The 23,842-nt window shown below is 37.0% G+C and overlaps 1 protein-coding gene across 11 annotated transcripts in view; it reads left to right on the top strand.

Moving 5' to 3' along the window:
• CSPP1 (centrosome and spindle pole associated protein 1) overlaps nucleotides 1-23,842 on the top strand; it is a 65,739-nt gene that overhangs the window by 40,404 nt on the left and 1,493 nt on the right. For 9 of the 11 annotated variants that reach the window (XM_076329605.1, XM_076329599.1, XM_076329600.1 and 6 more), the window contains 12 exons: nucleotides 2,096-2,208; nucleotides 3,302-3,451; nucleotides 4,704-4,850; nucleotides 5,671-5,775; nucleotides 6,888-6,954; nucleotides 8,393-8,513; nucleotides 9,220-9,365; nucleotides 9,938-10,078; nucleotides 15,427-15,467; nucleotides 16,761-16,824; nucleotides 20,054-20,163; nucleotides 20,348-20,498. In XM_076329605.1, coding sequence (XP_076185720.1) covers nucleotides 2,096-2,208; nucleotides 3,302-3,451; nucleotides 4,704-4,850; nucleotides 5,671-5,775; nucleotides 6,888-6,954; nucleotides 8,393-8,513; nucleotides 9,220-9,365; nucleotides 9,938-10,078; nucleotides 15,427-15,467; nucleotides 16,761-16,824; nucleotides 20,054-20,163; nucleotides 20,348-20,498 — 1,356 coding nt within the window. Of the gene's footprint in view, nucleotides 1-2,095; nucleotides 2,209-3,301; nucleotides 3,452-4,703; nucleotides 4,851-5,670; nucleotides 5,776-6,887; nucleotides 6,955-8,392; nucleotides 8,514-9,219; nucleotides 9,366-9,937; nucleotides 10,079-15,426; nucleotides 15,468-16,760; nucleotides 16,825-20,053; nucleotides 20,164-20,347; nucleotides 20,499-23,842 lie in introns of those variants that run through there. The other 2 variants (XM_076329604.1, XM_076329601.1) reach the window with 2 other exon arrangements.

The raw sequence follows: 23,842 nt of genomic DNA, 5'->3' as shown, positions 1-23,842 counted from the left end.
ATCAGTATATTAGTTTTCCGGGTTCAATGTTATCTAATCAAATCTTCATACATGTTTGTTCTACTCTTAAATAACACAGTAAAATACAACTGTATAGTAGGAGAGAAGATGGAAATAAAGGGAGGAGGACGGTCTGCAGATGTATGATGTTACAGGTTAAGATGAAATTGGTACAGTAACTAGGTTAACAATTTCTAAAAAGTTACAGGTAAATTGGGTACACATGCAGCCCTGTGCACTGCCTCCAAGTTTTAGGGATTTTATTTTATTTTCCTATTTAAAAACTAATGCATCTTTCTCTTACATTTTGTGAGACACCTAAATGAGAGAACTTTGGTACTCCAGACTTGTCCCTAGTCTGGGATGGGCAAAGGCCAGGATCGGTGGTGGTCTCCTCAAGTCAGCTTAGATGTTGCTTTTCTTTCTCCTCTCTGAACCGTTGCACTTCTGTATAAAGAATTACATGGTATTTGGGGCATGGATCTACTTCGCATGATTGCAATTCAGTGTCCTGACCACTGGCTGTAGAATCATTTTTTTTTTTTTTGTTCATTCTGTCTTCCCTCTTGCTCTTTCTCCCTAATACAGTGTATATTTAACCGTTTAGTAAGAAGTGAAACAGGCAAGGCCAATAAAGTAATAATGCAGAATAGCAGAGAGCCCCCTGGTTAGATCACTTACTTTGGGATCAGGAGGTGGTGCGGACCAGTGATGGGAACTTTATAGTCTTGCACCTTCCATTTGATTAGTCAGGCAGTAAAGTGGCTTAGTGTAGGTTTTGGTGGGTTTGGTTGTTTGTTTTTGTGGTTGTGTTTTGGGGTTGGTTTTTTTTTTTTTTTACATCACCCCATTAAAAGAGGAACTTGCAGGATAGTAGCTGGTACGCAGTAAGTTCATTCTTTGATACCTTCCATAGTAACTTGTCTGTCTTATGTCCATGCCTTTCAAATGGTGTATAATCTTTATTCTGCTTTTTTGCATAGAATATATCCATGTGAAGTAAATCCATCCTGAAAGAGCCACATGTAATTTTAGTTATATTTTGGATTCAAACAGTGATTCCGTGTAAGGAAAAATAATACTAACCTCAAAGTGTATTCCTTGGTATGCAAGCACATGCTCCTAAGGCTAGGCTGCAGCAGTAAGCATGTGCATTCCTATGGGAATAAGTGTATGCATTATTTCTGCTTTCATCTGACTTGGGTGGTACATCACCATATAGGGAAATGTAACGGGGGAACATGAGAACAGCTACAGCTGTGTTCATCTCAGCTCAGTGGAGCTATGGCTCTTGCACATCCTTGAGGCACTGTCCTTTGGAGCAGACACGATATGAATGAAGAACATGCTGTGTCAGCTGAAAAATTAATACAACTCACTCTACTTTTCCTTTACTTACTTCCTTTCTCCTCTGCTTTCTGTAGGGATCCTGTTCTGCAAAAACTGTTCTGTGTGGTATCTGAGTTATTCCACCTATCTAGAGCTTTTGGGACTGTATGGTTATGACGCATTCGTAACTCAGGGTTAAAGGAGACCTGACACTTCAAACTTCGTAGTATGGAAAGCACCTTATACTGGCAGAATTCAATTTTCTGGCTGCTTAGAATTTTATGTGCCAGTTTTGGGCTTTATTTTTTGTAGCATCCGTTGCTATTTTACCTAAATATTTGCTCTGTTAGGATGTTCAGTTTTTAAAGAGTGAATAAACGGAAGGAACAGAACTACGTGTGCTAAGTCAGAGTAATTGCAAGCAGTAAAGTTATGAGATGTAAAATCTTTGCTATTCTAATTAACTTACAGGTAACATTTTTAGATACTAAACTGTAGATTGGACGGTAGAATATATGACTTTTATAGGTATTATTTTGTGAAAAGACAGCTCGCTTGGACATTATTAATTGAGCAGTTAAAACCTGACAGTATTCTAGGCAGACAATGTAAGAACTTTTAATCCCAGCTACTGTTTTCAGCTATAGCCTTGAATTACGGCTGTCATAAAACTACCTTTTGAAACAAGTGTCTCAGATTCCCGCTTCTTCTGGCTTGCTGTCTTAAATTTGCTTTGATTTTTTTCTGTAACTTCCCCCCCGCTTAGGTTTTACATTTGCACAGACCTCTCCTTTTGCTCGAGGTAATGTGTTCGGTGAACCACCATCTCCACAGCATCTTAAGCGACAGGAGTCTTACAAGAACTTTCTTCGTCTACAGGTGAATGCGCACATCAGTTATCATCTGGTTAAATACATTTTAAAAAGAGGGATTACAATCAAAGTAAATCATTACTGCTGACCAAAGACCTTATCCAATCATAGCCAATTCTGTACACAAGAGGTGTACTAAAAGCTATATGCTATTGAGTCTCTCAGGTTTTGCCTTACATAAGAAATGCTTATAAAAGTGATGCTATTAATAGTTGGCTTCATTAATCTAGATTTTTTTTTCCCCCCCTAAGTAGAGGTCTCTAAATACAGTATTGAGTTCTCAAACTGTGCCTACAGTACAAGTTTGCATACATAAATATATAAAGAAACAAAGATGTTTGCCATTGGAAGTCCATATGATACAAATGGAAGTTCATCAGAATGAAATGGTGATCAGTGAGACAATAATAGTGTAGTTATTTATTGATGGGTATATAAAACGTGATTGTTCTTCTACCAGCTTCTGTCTTCTGTCCGTAATACTTCGCATATAATTTTATGCCACAAGAATTAAATATCAATTTAATTAAATATCAAGGAAATCCTAGACAATTTAAAAGAGTACGAATGTCATATGGTAGTTTGATGTGGATCTCTTAAAAAGAAAAGATCAAGGTTTTTTCCCATGTATAGTGCTGCCAAAAAGAATAAAGAATGGGCAGACCTTTGGCTTCAGTAGGTCAGCGCTGTGTCTAAAAATATTATAATTGTGGAAGAGAAAAAGATAATTGCTATATCTTTTTTTGTTTTGGTTTCCCATCTTCCATTATTTAATCAGTGAAGAAAAGTGTTATTCCAGCACATCCAGAGTAGAGTAAGTGTTAGGAAATATTCAGGTTTTATTAGTAGCATTTATAATTAGTGTTCTTACTGGAGGGTGGTTCCATAAATAGTGGCCAAAAAGAAACAGTAAAATATCATCTCACTTTAAAGGAATTCTGAAGCTCAAATGTAAGACTGGCCCTAGAATTCTTTCAGTTGCTCCATACAATCTTTGATTGTGCGAGTAGGTACTGCAAAAGTCATAGAAGATCATGATGTTGTTCATCAGTTTATTGCTGGCTATTGACAGTTAAGTACTACTTTGCTTTATTTTCTAGATTGAAGAAAAGAGATGTAGGGAAGAAGCAGAGAGAGAAAAACTTCGAATGGAAGAAGAAAAAGAAGAAAAACGACTAGCTGAACAGAGGATGAGAATTCAAAAAGCATATGAAAATGAACAAGAAGAGAAAAGAAAGAAAGAGGAGGAGGTGTAGTATTTTAATACCTTGACTTTTTTCCATCCAAAACTAACCCTTTGTAATATTTGTCCTCTAGATTAGGAAGGTAAACTGAGAAGTGTCCTGTGAATTGGTTTTTGTTTTTAAATGGGTCTATATTAACCAGAGGAGAGGTAGAAAATTGTCAGTATTAACTAGCACATTCTTCTCACTCTTTATGGTATACTACCAACTTGAAGTACTGTTAATTCTAAGAAAAATTGTATAGTTTTATAATTGACAGTGGTGCTCTCCTTTCTAAAGGAAATTGTTTGTGAGGCCAGTGAAAAGCTTTGTCAAATTGGTGAACTAAAAAAAAAAAACAAACCCAAAACAACAGCTTTTTTTTTCTTTTGTTAGCCTCTTAAATCTACCTCTCATGGAATTATTTGTATTCTGAATGTAGCTATACAGGAAGAGTTCGTAAAGTCTTTTCTTGAATTGGCCAGGATATATCTTTGAGATAAGAATACTGCTTGTTTTGGAAGAATGCCAAGCAAATCTAACGAATACTTTTCATGGAGGTAAACTTGTGATTTAATTCAAACCCAAAAGCTTTATTTATCAGGTTTGGAAAATTGAATGAATTTGCATAATTCAGAATCTCATAAATAATTGTATGAAAAGGACACAAGGCCAACAGAGATGGAAAAATCTTTCAGTACCCTGCAGGATTATGAAAGATCAGTTCAGGATGTAGGACTTCAAGATTTCTAAGACAGAACGCTTAGCTTATATTCTAGATTCTCTTTCCTAGTATGAGCAAGTTAGTTGGATGAGTCTTGTCTTCTGGATGATAGAGCTGGTCTAGTATAGAGTAGGAAGCTAACTGGTATCATCGCTTTTCACAGAGACAAGACTAAAATTGAGACTGGATGATAATTTTCTCTCTGGGCTTGCGATAGGGTGGTGCATGTTTGCAGTATGTTTTGTTTGAATCTGAATTTTTGGAAATGACTCCTACAGTTTAGCCTTAACTGGCAGCAGATCTGGGGACACAAACGGGTGTTCATTGAAATTATTAGGAATTCTGTTAAATGATGTTAGCAGAGCCAGGACTGCAGATGTTTAATATTTGCATGGCATAGTTTTTAATTTAAATGTTTGAAGTCAGCCTCATGAAGTATACTTTTCATTTCATACTAATCACTTTGACAAGTTGAAATTACACATCAAAGAAAAAGAAAGCAAAACTTTAATAATGTTGAGTCTTCTTAATGTACTAATAATGTTTATGTTACAGCGAAGATTGAAAAATAAAGAAATAATTCGATTAGATGAAGAGAGGCAAAAAGAGGCAGAAAAAAGAAGAAAAGAAAAAGAAGAAAAGCAAGATGAACAACTTAGACAATATTTTGAGAAAGAAAAGATGGAAGAGGAAAAGAAGATGGTATGCTTCAGTGACTTTCTAAGATACAAATACTGCTTCCTGAATTTAAGAAATAACTGAATTTTAAAGAAATTGCATGATTTCTTACATCTCTACCTTCAGTATTGTTCCCCTCTTAGTTTATCAAGCTACGGTACACTTAGTGCACACACAGAGAACAGCTGATTCAAAAATCAGACATACTACAGTGGACACATCTTGCTGATCAAATTCGCATTAAAAAAATAGTAAAACCAAGATAAATAAGAGCAAGCTGCACTCTATAGTTGATTTTTATATCTGCTGTGAAGTACCATGGCCTGCTTTTGCTGAAAGTATATATAAAGTTATATAATTTAGAGGACGGGAGGACTGTTCATCTTTAACAATTATGTTCTTTGTAATTTAATTATTTTCCTTGGACCTGGATGATGTAAGAAGTCTATCACATAGAATTCTGATGGACAACATCTAAGTGAATTATAGAACTGTTTCTCTTCTAGAAATTTCTACATGTCATTTCTCTAAAATGGACAGATACAATGGAATTGTCTAGAGGAGAAAAAGTTATGTAACTTAATCATAAATTTAAAAAACTACATCATAGAAAAAAGTATTACGATTACTGTAGGCAGAAAATAAAATCACATGAAATAATTTTTGCAATAATTTTATGTGGTTAAGAGTTGAAAGCAAATTAAATACAAAAATAATTTGATTAAGATAAGCAAAAGCATTTTTCTGTCAAATGAAAAATATTAACAAAACTCTTCCTGTCCAAAATAATACTTCATTCAGAATCTGTAGGAATGTAGTTTCAGTCTTGCTTCCCTCCTTGCAGTTTTCAAGGCAGCCTTCTCCCATCATTTCTGCTCTTCAGAACAGATCAATAAGAAGAGAAGAAAGGATTCCCTCTGCTGAGAGTCATATATCTTACTATGCGCAAGTATGATTTTTATAGTAAACTTTTACTAATTTATTTAAGATGGTACAGTGTATGAAATCCTACCAGGTTTTTAATGTTTGCCAGTTATTACTGGAATACCACTAATAACTGGAGACAGTCTTTATATTGGCCAGTCTTGTAGCTCTGAAATGTAATGTTCCATTTTATTCGAAGTATTGAAGAAATTTTTTAGGGGTGTGTTATTTTAATGTTTTTTTTGTGCATGCGCATTTTCTGTAGAGATGAGCCCCTCATTTTTGAGTGTACGTTCTCTGTCCAGACCCTTACCAAGGGTCTAATGATCTCAAGGTTTAGGATAAGAAAGTTTAGATCTAATAGCAACTCCTTGTGTTCACTCAGAGAAGAGCTTAGCTCAGGCATGAAGTTTAATGTTGATTCCTAGCTACAGACATTATTGTCTTATCTTTATGTTTTTGAAGGTACGAAAAGATTATAACTCCTAATACACTTCACTTTCTTCTTTGCATCATGAATGAGTTACAGTAGTGGTCCTGAGACAACTCATTTCTTTCACTTGATTTAATCTTCCCTGGGCCAATTTTTTTTTTAATAAATTTCTCCTGCGAAGAGTAGATTAAATAATCATCTGTGATATTTGAATCTCAAGCTACACTTCTGACTTTTTATTGCAAATGTTTTTTTTACCAACTGTCTGTATGAACTGGGCTAAAAATTTAAAAAATTAATTTGTCATGAAAATGATCATTTGGCAAATACTTCATAGTGAAGTTTCAGAAAATGTTTTAAGTAAGACTTTAAACCTTACTTAAAACTGTTGCTTTCCCTAAATGTTAAGAATGCTCTGGAGGAAGGTCAGTTTATTTCTGTGTCTTTGCAGTACTTGGTATAGCTTTGTCTAGATCTCTGAATAGTGCATTATAGGTATTATCATAGTAATTTGGATTATACATTTAAAGATCAGATTTTAAAAAAACTCAGGCATTAACAACCTGTACGGTTACTATTCTGTCTTCCAGTAGTAGTGGTAGTTAATGTAAATTGGACATGAAAAAAAGAAATAAAATGTACTTATGTCTGCTATATTTTCTTCTTTTGACATATTAACATTTCATATTCATTCTGATCACTAGGATCCTCCACAACCAAGGGTTCCTTCTCCACCCGTCCCTGCTAGAAGAAATCAGTTGCGTGCATTTGGTAGGTGTTGTCTTTATTGCAAGCTCACTTTCTATTACAACAAAATTGTTCTCAGTTACAGTTCTTTCTTGCCTGCAAAGGAATAGACTTACAAAGTTTGCATTTCTATGTGGGTGTTTTCTCTGTCTTAATATTATCAGTGTATTAGTATGGTATGTCTGAAGTATTAACACAAAATAAAAATGCATTTATTATGTGTCTTCATCAGGAAATATTTTTTTGTAAAAACTCTGATAATGGAATAGTCTGCACAGGAAGTGCTGGATCTTTCAGTCAGGACAGTGGTGACCAGAACATTGCAAAATGGGAGAGTTTTGGATTGGCCGAGTAATGGATTAGACCAACAATGTGTAAAGCGTTGCAGTCCTAACTATTAAATTTTACTTTCCTTTGTTAATCTGCCTAAACCTCTTAGCTTTCACTGGTGGTTTTAAAATTCAGACATGCTGGGAGGATCTCCTTTGCTCTTTATATGTTAGTTATCTTGGCCATATGTGGGTGGAAAGCAGTAATTTTTCTTCTGATTTTTTTTTCCACAAGTATAAAAGAAACAACACATGGAATGTAACAGTAAATGATGTCCTACAAATGCAACCCCCAGCAGTCCAATACCTGGGTCCATTCTGGGGAGTTATGGCTCTTCCACTAAATGGAAGGCAGAGTGGTTCTTAATGCAGCTCTTGGAAATCAATTGACTCAGGCCATCTGTCATGAGACAAATAGACATATGAATTAAATCTTGTGTTTGAGGATTTAAGCTAGTAAAACTCGCTTGCCTGCTAGGTTCTGGACTCAGACTAAAGGTCAGTAAAATATCAAATTATTAAGCCTGTTATTTGGAAAATAAGGAATTTATGAAATGGGTTTAACTTGTGGAGGAATGCTGTCCGGACCACAAAAAACAACTTAGACCCAAAGTAGGTCTAAAAAGTCAACGTAAGCACATACTAAAAACAAGTGTTGAAGTTAGAACTCTTGAACACTCATGAGAGTCTGCACTGAGCAGACAGATATCCCACTTTTGAGTCAGGAAACAGAAATGAGGTTTGTGTGCTTGCTGATACCACCTCAGTTCCTGTCATCTGCCTCTGGGACTCTGAGGACTGTGTAGATTTCCTAATTTCAAAATAAGGCTACTTACTGGCAGTGCCCACTTGCTGGTATTTCATAGCTTTTCCTTTTTTAAATACAGCGAAACATTTCCATTGAAGTTTGGATGCTTTCTGCTGTTCAGGGGATCTGGTCCTTGTGCTGTCCCAAAATAAAAGCTCTGACCTAATTTCTAGTGTATGAAATGCTGCGATTCTTGTGTTTGTATAATCCTTGTTTTCATTAACAGTTCATTATCTCTTTTTTTTTTTTAACCTTACATTTATGAGGTAGGCAGAAAAGTGTCTCTGACACTCTTTATTTTTAAATTATTTGTGTTAAATTCCAGAGGAAAGAAAGAATGTGATAAATGAATTATCAGAGATGAGGAAACAGCTTCGTAGCGAAGAGAGGCGACTGCAGGAACAGTTGCTAAATGTGGCCAGTGATGATGATGTACCAATTACACGGTAAGAATTTAATGTTCAGTTTTAAAAGTTAGATTTTGCACAGGAACTCAAAGCTACTGTGTATTAGTAGCTAGTATTAGTTGGCTAATATACATGAGTGAAATGAAAATATAAAGATAGAACTTATATATGTTTTCTTCATTTTTTCTAATGTGTATGGGGTTTTTCCAAGAATCTTACTAAAGTTTAATCTAAAAATGGCTGTACTGGTAAGATTGGAAGTTGCAGTACTCTGTCTTGGAGAGTGGTCCAAAGCAGACGTCTAAAGCAGAATTTTATCTCATTACCTTTCTTCCTAGGGCATAATTTGTGCCTGTAAACTGCAGTACCACTGCTGATGAATATGCTTATGAATAGCATACTGCTGTGGAAGTACTTTCTTATTGAAAAGCATACCCTTTTTATTTAAAAAAATTGGTTTACTTCCAGAAATGTATTAGTTAATCATACCAATTAGTTGGAAAAGACTCATCAGATCATCAGTCTTAGGTCCACTCCATAAGGTATGAGGGGTTTTTTTGATTTTAAGTAGGTTATCCCTTTTTATAACACAATATGCAGTGTCATTACTTTCAAATTTATTTTCCTGTTTTGATAGCTTTATTTGAGGATAAAAGATGTGAGCTTTATCAATATTATATTTCCATCCAACTCCTTAATATTACAGTGTTAAATTATGTTCTGCTTATTTTACAAACTTTTCAAGTGGGAGGAGAGAGAAGAATCCAAAGGACATATTTGAGATGGCCAGGCTTCGTCTGCAGGCTCCAGTAAGACGACCTTCATCAAAGGAGGCACAAGATCCCGTCAATATACAGAATATCTGGGAATTTAATGAACTTAAAAACAAAGGCAGGTAGATTTTCTTGTTATTGATGAAGAAAGGTAGTGAAACATCTGTTCTTTTCCTCTGTCTTCCACACCACCGAGGGTTTAAAGACAAAAATAAGAATCAGGCTCTTCACAGCTACTGCCCATACACAACATACTCCGTGGACAGCATTTTGTGTGTGTGTATATCTCTGTGGGGCCGTTTCTACAAGTGCACACAATTCACGGCATTGTATTGCTGAGTTATCACTCAGAGCAGTCACCTAGCTTCTAGTCCTTGCTGCTTAAACTTCTTAAACTTCTTATGCATTTGATATTATGATGTTACTGAAAGTAGACTGAGTTTTGATTTTTTTTATCCACCAACAAATTACGATTCTGTGTAACTTCCTGTTTCTCTTTTACCAGAAAATATATTTTTTTAATATAGTAAAATTGTAAAATCATTGCTAAAGTGGCTCATCCTCTTGGCCATTGTCACCATTACTTTTAATGTTTTTTTTATGCCTTTTGTATCTGTAGCTAGTTCTTTAAAAATGGTTTTCAGAAATGTTGGTTTAGGGAAAAATTTAAATTTCATATCTTTGCTCTAGATTCTGAAACGCGTATGGGCTTGAGGCACATGTATCCTGATCCTCCAAAAGATGACCACACTCTAGAGATTCAACAGCAGGCACTGTTGAGGGAGCAGCAGAAGAAACTTGACAGAATGAGAATGAGGAGAGAAACAGAAGGTAAGGAATGAACGGTCTGGGATAATGTCAATGATTTTTGGGTTTTTTTTCTGTATTTGATAAGAATTAAAAAACACCAGCTCTAGTTTTACTTCTTTCAAGTTCAGTGTTGGCACTGCAGTATGAAACAGTAAAACACCAGAATGCTGAAATTCTGTCATAATGTAAAGCATAAAAAAATTGAATGGCTTTTTTTTTTTTTTGTGTTACTGTGACTGTTTCTCTTTGGTTCCCTGAAAGTAATTTAACTAGTGCTTCATACTTCAGAAAAATGCAAGAGAAAAGTAGTTTGGTTACTGTTTCTTAAATAAAACTACAGAGCAGTAAAACTCTTCAGCTTTTTTGTGATAAAAGCGTTAGCAGGTAAGTTCCTTGTGGCATTTCTTCACTTCTCGCATTTCTTCACTTCTCGCTGAGGAAGCAGATAGCTTTGAACTGTGAATTGGTTAAAATGCAGTCAGTGCGTGTTCACCTTGGTCTCCTTTTAATGGATTAAATTTCTTATATTTCCATAGTCTTGGGTTGACTATATCAAAGTTTCAGAAATCTGTATCTGTAAACAGGCTTTGCTTTAGAAAACACATGTAAGATATCATAACTAGTTTGAGGTTCCAGAATGAAAATGTTGCTTGTATCGCTTAATAGAGATCATCCTAATATTTAGTAAAATATTTTGGCTGCATATTGCAGAAGCAGTGAAAAGTAAATGTAATGCCCCTTTTTTGCATGCTGCACTTAATTCCAAATGTAATGTTCATTCAGATATCTTTTACGAACAGTCATGGAAGAGCAGTATCTCAAGTTATTTTAGAAGTTATTTAAAAATACCATGGGATTTGCTTCAACCTTTCCAAAAGTTACAGTTGCAACTATACAAATGAACTCAGTTTTGAGTGCAAGATACAAATTTCTCAGAAAAGTGTTTGTCTCCGTAATTCAGACTGGCCTAACTAAATTTTTGAAGAGAAAGTAACTTTATTTCTGTGGTGGCTTAGCCTTGGCTAGCAGCCAGACTCCCACCCAGCTGCTTGCCTGCTCATGACCCCTCACTCATGCCCCTTGGCGAGACAGTAGGGGAAACAGGAAGAATAAAGCTTGTTGGCTGGGTACAGACAGGGAGATTGCTTACCAATTGCTGTTGCGGGCAAAACAGACTCAACTTGGGGAAAATTAACCTAATTATTATCAATTTATTTAAATATTAATGGGAAACAAAAGGACAAACATCAAAACCACACCTTTTCTGCCCCCTTCCCCACACCCAGCTTCACTGCTTCACTCCTGGCGTCCCTGCTCCCTTTCCTTGATACCACCCCAGGTTACGCTCAGTCCCTGTGACGACTCAGTCCCTTCGATGATGCAATGAGTGGTGTCAGGCTGGGGGAGGGGGGCGGGGAATTACGGTCAGTACACAGCGGTTTCTCTCTGCTGCTCCCATCTTCTTGCACCTTTCCATCTGCTCCACCATGGTCTCTTCCAGGGGCTGCAGGGGAATCTCTGCTCCGGCGCCTGGAGCACCTCCTCCCCCTCCTTCTTCTCTGACCTTGGTATCTGCAGGGCTGCTTCTCACGCTTTTGTCCTCATTCCTCACTGCCATGCTTCGTTTTGCCCTTTCTTAAATATGTTTTCACAGAGGCACCACAAGCTTGACTGATGGGCTCAGCTGTGTCCTGCAGTGGGTCTGTGGTACCAGCTGTGCCCGGCACGGGACAGCCCCTGGCATCTTTTCACAGCCGCCACCCCTGCAGCTCCCCCCTTGCCACAGGCACCCGGTACAATTTCAGATTGCTCCTTAGACTTTTTTAGCCTTAGAGATCAGGTGAAAGCTTGGCATAAAAAAGCCCAAACACGTATGGAAGGAAAATAGTTACATCTTTCCATACTGCTTTGAGGAAAACTGAATGCCTCTTCTTATCACTGGTGGTGCTTTGAGGCTTGTTTGTGTTACCTGTTAATAGACCAATATGTGAGTAAGATTAACAAAATTCATACCAAGATGTGAAGGGTGGCAGTTACTTGCAGGGTGGGTTTCTTTGGTACCCTGGTGAGTGTTAAAGATGATTCCTATTCCATCTCAGATGTGCTGGTGTTCGAGCAATGTGTGCAATATTGCTTATGGATAACATAACATCGCAGTTGCAAATAGCATATCTATACCACTTTCTGTGTTAATTACAAGCTCTTGAATATAATTTAATGTCTAAATGGAATGTATAGGGTTGTCTTCAGTCTTCCCCTTTGTGAGATTGGCTGAAATGGTGAAAAATAATTCACTAGCTTCAACTGAGATCTGCGTGGGGTTTGGTTTTGTTTTTCTGCCATCAGAATATTTTTCAATAGGCCAGTCTGAGAAGGCTTTAATTTAATGTTGTCCGGAGAGGAACCTCCACCAGCTAGAAAGCAAATATGCCTTTTTCATTAATTTTAAGAACAAGCAGTCATTTTAGACATATGCTGATGCTAAATGGATAATGCAGGCTTACATGGTGACAACCTAAAGAGGCATTTCCTTGGACAATTTAGATTAGTTGGTAGACAAGCAGCTGATTTTTAAAATTATTTTCCACTGATGCTTATAGAGGATCCTTGAGCAGTTTTCTCTCTCTCTCTCTCTCTCTCCTACTGCTTTACAACATCATTTAACTTTATAGTCTGTCACTGTGTACTGAGCAAGAGAATTAATTAGTTGCCATGTATCTCTCTATTTCCAGTTTATTTTCCTCAGAGACAAGCTCATCATCTTCCTCTCACTGAAAATAGATGAGTGGTTTTATTGTCTGATAAAATATCAGACAATAAAGATTGAAAGAAAGATGAATTAAAGCAATATGTATTTTTGTACTGTGGGCAAAATGTCGCATTATAGGCTGTAGTGGCAAAGGCTTACCCCTTTTCCCACACTGTATGTAAGTGTTCTTTACCTTACATGCTTTATATAGTTTTCCCTCTGATATGTTTTTTCTTTTTTTTTTTCCCCCCTCTTTATGTGAAAGAGAAATATGTGGACTGTTAGTGGAACTATAACCTTAGAAATTAATGATTTTTTTTAAATGTCCCAAATTTTTGAAATGCTTGCTGTGTCCCTATAAATAAGGCAGTCTTTTGCAGACTTCTGGACGATTATTATTTTGGGGGATAGGAGGGAAAGGCACAGGAGCAGGTTTGATGTTGTTGCGCTGCAGTGCTGGGCTCTGCTTGACTGGAGTTGCGTATTGGTAATGGGCTGGTTGTCAGTCCAGGAGGAGTGACAGCCCGCGTGCTATGGTTTTTGATGCTAGACAGAAGGTCAGCTACACGCTGAATAAGTTTGCTAGACAGAGATGCAAGAAATAAAAACTATCTTATTAAATATTTTATTTGGAGACTTAAACCAAATAAGAAGAGTAACTTCAGTTTTGCTTCTTTGAATTTCCAGCGCACATGGGGTCATTGTTAGATTAACTTTCAGGGTGGTTCTCTGTGCTCTCCAGGTCTGAGGTTTTTATCCTTAGACAAATACTTTCCTCTGTGAAATGATCGCTGTCTAGTTCAGCCTCTCAACCTTTCCTTGAAAGCTGCAAACGCGGTGTGCTCAGCATGTTGAGCGTACATTCGCTCTTGGGGCTTTCTCCCGTCTTCTGTTCTGATTATTACACCCTGACAGAAGCCAAGAGAACTGATTTCATCTAACGGTTTATTGTGACATGGCGTCCTTCTTGCTAGTCAAATTGGTTGTTGAGATGTCCCACCTAGGGGAGAACATCATTAGTCTTGAGTTCTGTTGATATAAATACAACTGTTTAGCTACATAAACATGCCTATTCCTGGCAAGCAGATGTCTGGAATATAGAGTAAATAGTTTTTGAGTATCCATGAGTTTTAAAACTGTTGTAATGTTTAGCTTCACTACATATGAATGAGACTCCTAACTCCCTTGGTCTAGCTCTTGATAGACCACTAAAACTAATGGCAAAAACCGAAGTGGCGTAAGGAAATACATGGCTCAAGTCATCCCTAATTATGGAAGAAATAATTCATTTTTGGCTCTCTAATTTTTGAAATTTGATACAGTATTGGTTTGGTTTTCTACTTAGTTCATAGCAAGTTTATAGAAAAATTGATAAATTAGAGAGATTTCTCTCCATTATTAGTTTGGTGGGTTTTTTGTGTGTCCTAGCTGTGAAGTTCAGATGGAGTTTAAAGTTGCAGTTTAGCACTAGCAACCACTGGGATGCTGAATACCATTAACTTCCACTTTTTTTTTTAATTCACAAATGTTTTTAATGTAAGAACAATGAGACATGTATAAAATTTAATATGTGAAGATGATGGCAAGAAAACCAAAATACTTATTCTAGGGAAGGGAGGATAATCTTTATTATAGTAAGAAGGCCATCGACTCTGAGTTCTTGGGTACGCTTTGGAAAGTAGGTTTCTGTTTAAATGCTTTTTCATCTGAAGTTACTTAACCTGGTGTGTTTTCTCAGTACCACGTTCTAGTTGCATTAGGATTCAGCAGTGTGCAGAACATACGATTAAAAAAACATTTCTTGCTAGTTGTGTGACTGGATATTGTTTAAGATGCAGTAATTAAAATAATAAAGATCTTAAGGTATCAACAAACAAAACGTAAGAGGGTAAAAGAGAGAAACCAAGTATTCATGCAGCAACCTTTTGTGCCCTAGTGTGTTGCTTTGATGGCTTAAACCATGCTGCCTTCCCATAAATCGATGTTTTTTACAATATTCAGTTAACACCTGGACGTGACCTTTCTATAACAAGTGTTTACAATATTGTTGTAAACATAGCACAAAAGTAGTTCTGACTGTTGCAGTATAGAGAACTTTTTCAGAATTCAGCATAATTTAGTGCAATTTTAGCATTTAATGAAGTGTGATTATATCTTCTTAAAAAAAAAAATTGGTTTTCAATAGCCGCAAAAGTAGTTATGCTTCCTTTTTCTGGAAAACAAATCGGGTTTTGAACAAGATGGGAAACGGTTGATTTTTATTAGCGATGAACAATATAGTTCTAGTGTGAAAAGTATGTTTGCTCTTTGGGAGAGACTGATGAATCCAGCCTTAAGAAGGGCTTGCACATGCTCAGCTTTCTTAGAAATAATATACTACCGAGTTCTGTTTCATTTCTTTGATTCTACTTAAACTGGCATAAGGAAACTGGTATAAACATTGCATTCAAATGTTTTAAAAATATTCATTACAATGTGTGTAGTTTTAAAGAAGTAATGCGTAGTGGTCTTCATTTTTGTAATAATATGCTGATAAAACTTTTAATATGTTTTAGTATTAACTGTTTTTATGTCAATACTATCATTTTGTCCCTTGTCTATGTGGCTTTTGTTGATCAAGATGATTCTGCTTCTGGCGGTAACCCACAAACCATGGGACTGGTAAGAATAAAACAGGTTTTTTAATTATATTACCTTGCCTTTTTCAAGTGTGAGAAATACTGTGTCTTGCACAGATTTGGAGAAAGGAATTACACTTAAGTAACAAGACAGCAAGCTTGTTTACTTCTCTTGCTTGTCAATACAATGAGTAACAGCTTCTTTAAACTTGACGTACGAGTTGTTTATCTTTGTATATAGAGATAGTTTGATTCTTTAACTCCCTTCTTTTATATTCGTTGGTACTTATTTTATATTCATATGATGTTAGATTGCTACTGGGGGTGGGAATTAGTAGAAAAAGCCAAGCCAGAAGCAGTTGCTCTGAATTTGGGTGGCTTAAGTGATGGCAGAGATGGCAGTCAATAATTAGATCCGTTGTCTCAAATGGGACATTTATTTTCTGACTTGGTGAAAAGAGCGAAATAAAGTGCTATCGAATTGGAATTGCGCACTAACCCAAACTGCAGAATAACAGAGTTCAGTTGTGTCTCATGGGAATGTGAAACTATACAAAATGGAAGATTGTGCAAGAGCAAAGCCATTAGCCTCAAGGATAATACTGTAACTACATGCAGAAATGGAACATTTTTTATTTAAAAAAAAAAATCGCCTTAATGCATTTTATAGTTGCAATTTATCGCCTGAAATTCTTCTTCAGAGCAATGCTTTGCAGTAAAAAATTTGTTTTCTCTTGTTCTGTTTCCTTTGATAGTTTCTACTGCTTTGATTTCAGAGTGGTTTTCAACATAAATTATTCCATAGTAGAATTTCTGTAACAAATGGTTGCAACTATGCAGTGAACTAGAAGTATTACTCTTAGTGCTTGTTATTACTATGAAGAAATGTGTTATTTTAATGCTTTAATATCAAAGATTGTATGTGGTGGGATAAGTGAAACATAAGGAATCATTCTTCATTTGATCAATACTTTATATAAACCTTAGGTGCAAAGCTCACTCCTAGTGCTGACTGTTCTGAAACTCAAGCGGAGTGACAAGGATGTATTTCTTGATGTTGTTACACAAATCACCACAACGGTTGCCATGTGTAGGCAATTTCAGCAAATGGGATCACCACAGAAAAGTAAAAAAACCGCCTAATGCTTAAAGAGAACACGAGTTATTTAAAAGTATATAGGTTTTTTATAGCCATAAAGTATGGAATAGTACAGAACACTGTAGAGCTGCTGTTTGCTTTGCAGAAGTTTGGCAATTAATTTACGTTAATTATAATTTGGCCCCAGAAAGATATTGAGGCATCTGAATTTGCATGTCTTCTTTTTCACTTCTGTAGTTCAGGAATGAATCTAATGAATTCTTGAAAAATTCACTGTTGGAATCGGATAGCGCTTTTATTGGTGAGTTTATACCTCCCCTTAACCGCGTTATGCGTGTACAAACATGTCATTTAATCTAATGATGTGTGTCTAAAATGGTTATTGCTGTTTTAAAAGTTGCAGTGGGTGTAGCTATGGTGATTGTTTTAAAGTATTAGAAAATTATGCCTCCAAATTAAAACGCAGATCTTTATGTAATTGTACTGCAATCAATTTGTCTAGGTCACACCTAAAATTAATGATGCTGCTCACTTGCCTTATACCACTTCACATCTTTTCAGGAGAAAGCATCTTTCCGTGCTCGTTGTGCTCTGACTGGGATGTTAGCCTTGTCAAGGAGCTTTTTTTGACATCTTCCCAGCTTTGCATAAGGAAAAGCTAATACTTGTTCAGCAAATGTGTTACAATGGTAGAATATGCAATGCTCTTCTATTGTTCTGCAGCAAATAAAATAATTTATTAGCAAGCACAGCTTACAATTACAAACTGTCCGTAGTGAAATATAAGTGTGTTGGGCAGCCAGCGATTCTTTTCATTTTTATTCTTTTGTTTTACAAGCGTGCTCGATTTTAAGTACGATTATATGGGTATAAAACGGTGATTCATTCTAAATTACTCACTTTTCTGCTGTTCACACATTACATAACTTGCAACATCATACTTGTAAACGTTGTCACTTCTTAATCATCTGAAGTAGATGATTTTTCCTTTTCTTAAGATTTTTGTATAGAGGACTATGTCTCACATTGTCTTATGTCTCTTTATTCAACCTTTATATGCGTGTATGTAAAGGTGCTGTTTCAGATGTGTTTTGTTTCCAGTCACTAGAAATAATAAGGCTAGAACTTATCTTCTTTTTTGAAAAAAAAAAAACAACCAGCTCAGGCCTCTACACGTTATTTTTCCATTAGCAGGCATTACAGTACCTTGAAATTCTCTTCAATCATCTATGGGAAATCATCTTACGAGGTTTTATTCTTTGCTGTAGGGGAGATGCAGTAGATTCCTGCAAGTGCTTTTTAATGAAACTAGATATGTTTCTATATACCGATGATTGCTATCTCTGGCTTTGGTTAAAAGCAGAATTTTTCATTTGAAATGTATTCAAGCTTATTCTGTTAACGTGCAAGTCCTGAGTACAGGATATAACCTGGCATTGGGAAGAGCACACAGGATGGGGCTTTCAGGCTTGTTCAGTGTGTTTGGTACTCACTGTAGTCTGCAATACATTCTTCTTCAGGTTAGGAAATACTATTTATTATTTACAGGCCAAATGATGAAAGGATGCTTTATGAGAGCTCATCAGTCTAGAATCTGGCCAAATATCCTGTCTCTTAACAGGAGCCAGAACAGGCGCATGGGGAAGAATATGAGGAGGAGGGCAGGCATGCAGCAATGCTGCGGACTACTCTTCCAGCCTCCAGTCACTTGTAGCTCAGAGGCTTCCTGAGCCAAATGCCGTGTGTTTGCATTTAATAAGTCGTGCTAAGCTGGGTCTTTAATAGGTTGTCTTTCATGAATCGGAATCAGCATTTCTGAATCCCTCTAATTGTTTACCATCAGCAGTATTGTGGGGATAAATTTCCACACTATGCCTTGGGTGAAGTATCTCCTTTCATCTGTTCTGAGTCTGCCACCTGTGTAATGGGGTGCTGCTTGGTTTTATTCACCAATATGACAAGGTTCGTGACTTTTATAGTCCTCTCTCCTATTTCCTCCTTCTTCCCCTCCAGCTGATTCTTGCAGCTTAGTGAAGCGATGGAGTTAACTTATGATACTATTCACGCCCCTTTTTTTCTTTTTCTTTTTTTCCCCAGATCATTTATGGCTCTGAAAAGCACGTTCCCCAATACTGAGCCGTAGGCACTAACTAAAACTTTGTTACCCTTTGCATTATTTGGGCTTTATAAATAGCTATTGAAATTCTGAATATGAATCTGGTGACTTCCATCCCCGAAATGAAAAATAAAAACTCATTATCTGTGGGCTGCCTTCTCTGTGAACTGTGCTGCTCACGTTGTCTGAGGGTCTTTTGTGAAATACTTGTGGTGTATTTTAGCAATGTTTTTCATTTCCTAAGAAAAGCGTAACACTACCCTCTATTTTCTATTTTTTTGACATGGGTTTAAAATCTAACTCAATTTTATAATAGATGTCAGCATTACAAATGAATTCGTCTTCATCTCCTAGGTCTCAGAAATTTGAGGCAGTTAGGAATAAAGAGGTTTACCAATTCCTTTTTCCTTTTTTTTGCCTCACTTGAAACCCTAGAATTCATTAGTGTTAATGCAGTGATTTGAAAGCACGTCTGCGTAGCGGTCTGAATGATAGATGCTTAAAGGAACAGGTAGCATCTTACACTGGTGAAACACTACAGGTACAAATAAGTTTTTCTTTAGCCTGTACTTCGTTTCTGTTTTGATAAATTCACATGATTAAACAAGTTTTTGTATTCTGAGTAATAGCACTATTTTGAATATAATGAAGTTCAACTGATCTCGTAACTAGAATTCTGATAAGTGGATTGTTAGCCATATGCCATTTCAAAATTATGCTTTGATTTTTTTACTTGAAACATTTGTGATGAGAGCATGAGTACCTTTGGTGAAACTGGGGGAGGGAAAAGAGGAGAGGGGAATAAAATTTTTATTTCTAGGAGAAAACCAACTGGGAATATGAAAGAATTTTTTAAAATATCTGTCTTTGTTTCTCTGAGCTTCCTTGGTATCAGTCAAATTTATTTTTCAAACCTAAGTATTTCAATTTTCAGCCACAATAACTGTTTAGTTGTTACTTTTAAAATTTCATTTGAAGATCTTTGAAACTCGTGAATGATATGAAATATTTCATTAAAATTCATTTTCAAATTGCTAGGAAATGAAAACCCATTCTTTCCACAGTTGTGGTTTCTTTTTAATGTCACGGTATGTCATTTCAGACATGCTGCAGAATTGTTCAGTACTCTGAATTGTTCAGTACTCTTACTCTATGTAAGAGAGATCTCAATACGCATCTCAAGATATTCCTCGCCTTTGCTTGAAGTTCATCCCTCGCTGCTGTTGTGGTACCTTGTTCTTTTGTCTGCATCTGGGTTATCACTGGCTTCACGCAAGATGTCCTAATGAATACATTCCTTTGATTCCTGTGATGAAATCAAGTACAATATATTGGCTCATTTCAAAACATAAACAGGTTTGAACACTGTCTAGTATTTTGATTTCTTTGAAAATGATTTCACCTGTTTTTCCAGGTGCTAATGGGGAAACGTTTCCTGCCTTAGGAGAAGTTAATTTATCACCACAGCTTCCGCCTTCTGCAAGGGAGAGGAGACGAATAAAGCAAAAAGCTTTGGAGTGTGCTGTATGTATGATAACTGGATTGGCTTAAATATGAAGGTGGACCACAGATCTAACGTCAGACAGTTCCTGTGGTTCCTTAGTGGCTAGATGATATGGATACCGAGAGTGTACGTGTATAGCTATTTGCCCTTTTAAAAAGGATGCTATTTAACTGAAGGATTTGTGTGGTTTGGGATTTTCTGCAGGAGGGTGTTCCACCGGGCCAGACACCGTTGCCGCAGCCTGACAGCTTTTCTTTGCACTCGAGCTTCAGCCTCGATGTTGATCAGTTGAAAGGCAAGAATGAAGAGCGATTGCACAGACTGACTGAGCTCCAGCAGAAATCTGCTTACTTAGGTATGCTCTGTGTAGTCGAGATGATGCAGTGAATACTAAGTAATTATAATAATTAAAGGAACAAATATTAATAGACTGCCTGTAGTTGAACAGTGAGCAACTGGCTCAAACATAAGAATTATTTATAGAGCTCTGTAGCTGGTGCAAGAGGTTCCCCAGCAAACTTCAACACAGCTTTTTACAGTAAGTTTAGAGGAGGGTAATAGGAAAAGATGCTCTAATTCCTGTCCGATCAGCCACTCGCGCTTGTCCTGTCTGTACCGCTTTTAAAGTTGCGATGTGTCACTGCTAGCAGTAAGATGCGGATATCCAGCTGCGTAGCTGAAATGTTAGTGGAAAGAAATGAAACTCCTGACTGATGAATGTTGATAGGGTGTGAGTTTATTGGCATTCCTAGGAATCGGATGTCTGTGTCCAACCAGCGTGAAGATACGCCAAAAAATTGGGTATAAAGAAGTACTTCAATTTCTAGTTAATTTGGATTTTCTATTGGTTTGTTAACACAAATGAACATTCAGTATTTGAGGTTGCCATCGATACCTCTTTCACTATACACGCACTTGAATTTATTAAGTATGTATGTCTTGTGACTGTATAATACATCAAACTCTGGGAGTTATCTCAGAGCTTCTCCATAGGCTGACTGCCTGACGTAGATCCACTTTGCGTGTGAGGTACCAATTATGGCAACCATTAATGGCCTTTAATTTCTCACATGGATTATGACCCAGTTGATACACTTTGTGCTAATGATTCTTTCATACGAGTCTGAAATCTCCCTTTTTTTAGGAGGCGGTTGCTATGCTGTCTAGGCAATTACAGTATCAGTATCCTTCTTATAAACTTAATGAGAGTGCAGATGCTGACAGTTTTTCTGATTCTGTTGCTATGGGTACTCTTACAAGCACTTCATCCTTTTTTGTTTGTTTTAACCATCTCACTGTGATTTTTAAGTCACTAAAAAAACCCCCATTCATATTCATTTCTTCTATAATCTAAACAAACGCTTTACTAATTTTACTCTACCCAAACATTTTTGCTATGTGAACTTCTTTTACTTCTCTGCCCTTGTTCTATCTCACCTCTTTTATAATTTCACCTCATATCGCGTGAACTACACTTGCTATTTTGTTTGCCTTCTGTTTGCCACGGTCTCCAGAGCGTCAGCCTTTAGATATATATAATTTGTGTGTGTGTGTATTTATACGCCTGTATGTAGCTTGTTCTTTGGAACACATGGGGACCATCACTCATGCTTAGCGTATGTGCCTCTTGGAAATGTTAACAGATCCTTTTGCTCGGTGGTGGTCGTTAGGGCTGCACTGCTGTTCCCTCCTTGTACTCAGTGACATTACAAAAAAAAAAAAAGAGTGAAGCCAAGTGGTTTTATTCCTCTTCCCTAGCAGTTTGATAGAACCCTTGTGGCATCCTCTTGCTTTCCTAACAGCTAGGACTGTTATTTGTCCTCCGCCCTCAGAGACACTGCTGGGAGAAAACAACTCTGTCAAACATGTAACTAAGGAACTCTAACTGGTTATCATCTTCCCTTTAAATGACCGGGAGATGGCAATTTACAGGCTTTGATAAATTTTAAGAGCTGATCCTGTTGGCACAGTCAGGAGGCTCTGTTCACAGCAGTGCACTTTCCTTTATGGGACTGATGTGAGAATCCTAAAGCCACCCTAGAATTTTCTTAACTGGAAAATTAGTGCATATTGGAGCCAGGCCTCCTCCTCTGTTTTCACCCATCCCAAAAAACCATTCCCATCAACGTAGACTTGGTGAGTACTTTGGGCAGTGAGGTCTCTGCAAGCCAGCAGCCGCTTTCTGCAGCGGGCAATGTATGCGTGTTCCTGACTGCGTAAACAAGAGCAGACTCGGATACAGAAGAGAGAATTCTCACAGCTTTGAGCATATTAGGTATGTGGCTGAGACCCTGCTATGTGTAAGAGAAGTTGCCTAAATTGCTTGAGACTTTTTAGGCATTCCTCTGTGCCTTTAAGTAAAGGAATGCTGGTGCCTGCGATGATCTGCAGCAGGGCCCATTCCCGGTAAGCGCAGGCTGACAGACGGCAAACACTAATACCCACTCTGGGCGCTGAAGGAGTTTGTTCTCATCTGGGGGCAGGATGTGCTGCAGTCTGTATTTGTTTAGGGTGTGCTGCCGTCAAGTGTTCAGCGGGAGTCCAGGCACCACTCAATTTCTAAATCAGTATTATTATCTCTTAAAAAAGAGATGCAAAGAGATAGCAAAGAGAAAATTAATTTTCTTTAGGAATTATTTTTCCTGCTGTGTACTGTTGTTAACCCCACAATAACTTACATATGTAAAAACTGCGGGTTCCAACCCACAGGAGAGTTCATCTGACCCAGGATTTAAGAGTCAAAGAGGTTCACTGCCACCCTTAAACCCAGCCTCAAGCACAGGAGGGGACAGGCCCTAGGGAGAGGGAGGTCTGTTTACACTTTTAATGTTACAGAGAAGTTTTCTTTTAACCAGACTGAGGAGGCTTGGAGGATGCTCAGATCACTGTCTGTATGATGTGACAGAACTACTGGATTCACTGCCAAGTTCTTTTTGAACAAGAAGTATTTGGCATTTTGTTTTAGAACCCGCATCCCACCTTAGGCACTAAGAGGAAAAACCGAGCCTTCGCGCCCCACGTGTGTGGGATTGCGCGGTTTCTGTCCTTCCCTTCACGTCTACAGACCTGGCTGCTGCTTCTGCAGGACTTGGGTTCTCACACCCGTGCTTAGACCATCAGCTTTCAAGTTTTAATGAGAAGCTTCAGAGAAGCTTTGGTTTAAAATCAGATTTTAAAGTCATCACTTTTTTCCAGAATAAAAACCCTGAAGTTTGGAAAAATCATCCAAATACTTAAATTACATGACACTTATGAATTGCTTAAGTGAAGTATTTAATCACTAAAGAATATACAATTCTGTTAGATTTTACTGGAATTAGTATGTTTCTGCAAAAATTTTGTGGTTTGTTTTTTTTCCTAATCCAGAGTCTTCAAACATTTTTCTGCCCAGCTTAAAAAAACCCCCAACAAACCAGAACGTCCTCATTTACATGACTCACCTTTAAAGAGGAAAACATTGCAATTTTCGGTCATTTTGCATTATTTTTTGGGTTTATGTATGTAAAAATTGTATGTTGTGAATCAAAAAAATGAACAGCACAGAGAAATGATACACTTATATCCTTTTATATCTATAATAAAAATTTATGTTGTTTGATAATCTGCACTAAAAACTATCTGTTTAAAGTATTAGGTATGTATGATTGCCAACTGAATCAAAGTAATAGTAGAGTTCAGAGCGATAACGACCCCAAGTTC

The sequence above is a fragment of the Aptenodytes patagonicus genome, chromosome 2 (assembly GCF_965638725.1).
Source record: "Aptenodytes patagonicus chromosome 2, bAptPat1.pri.cur, whole genome shotgun sequence".
NCBI lineage: Eukaryota > Metazoa > Chordata > Aves > Sphenisciformes > Spheniscidae > Aptenodytes > Aptenodytes patagonicus.
This window is presented reverse-complemented; position numbering and strand designations above follow the sequence as displayed.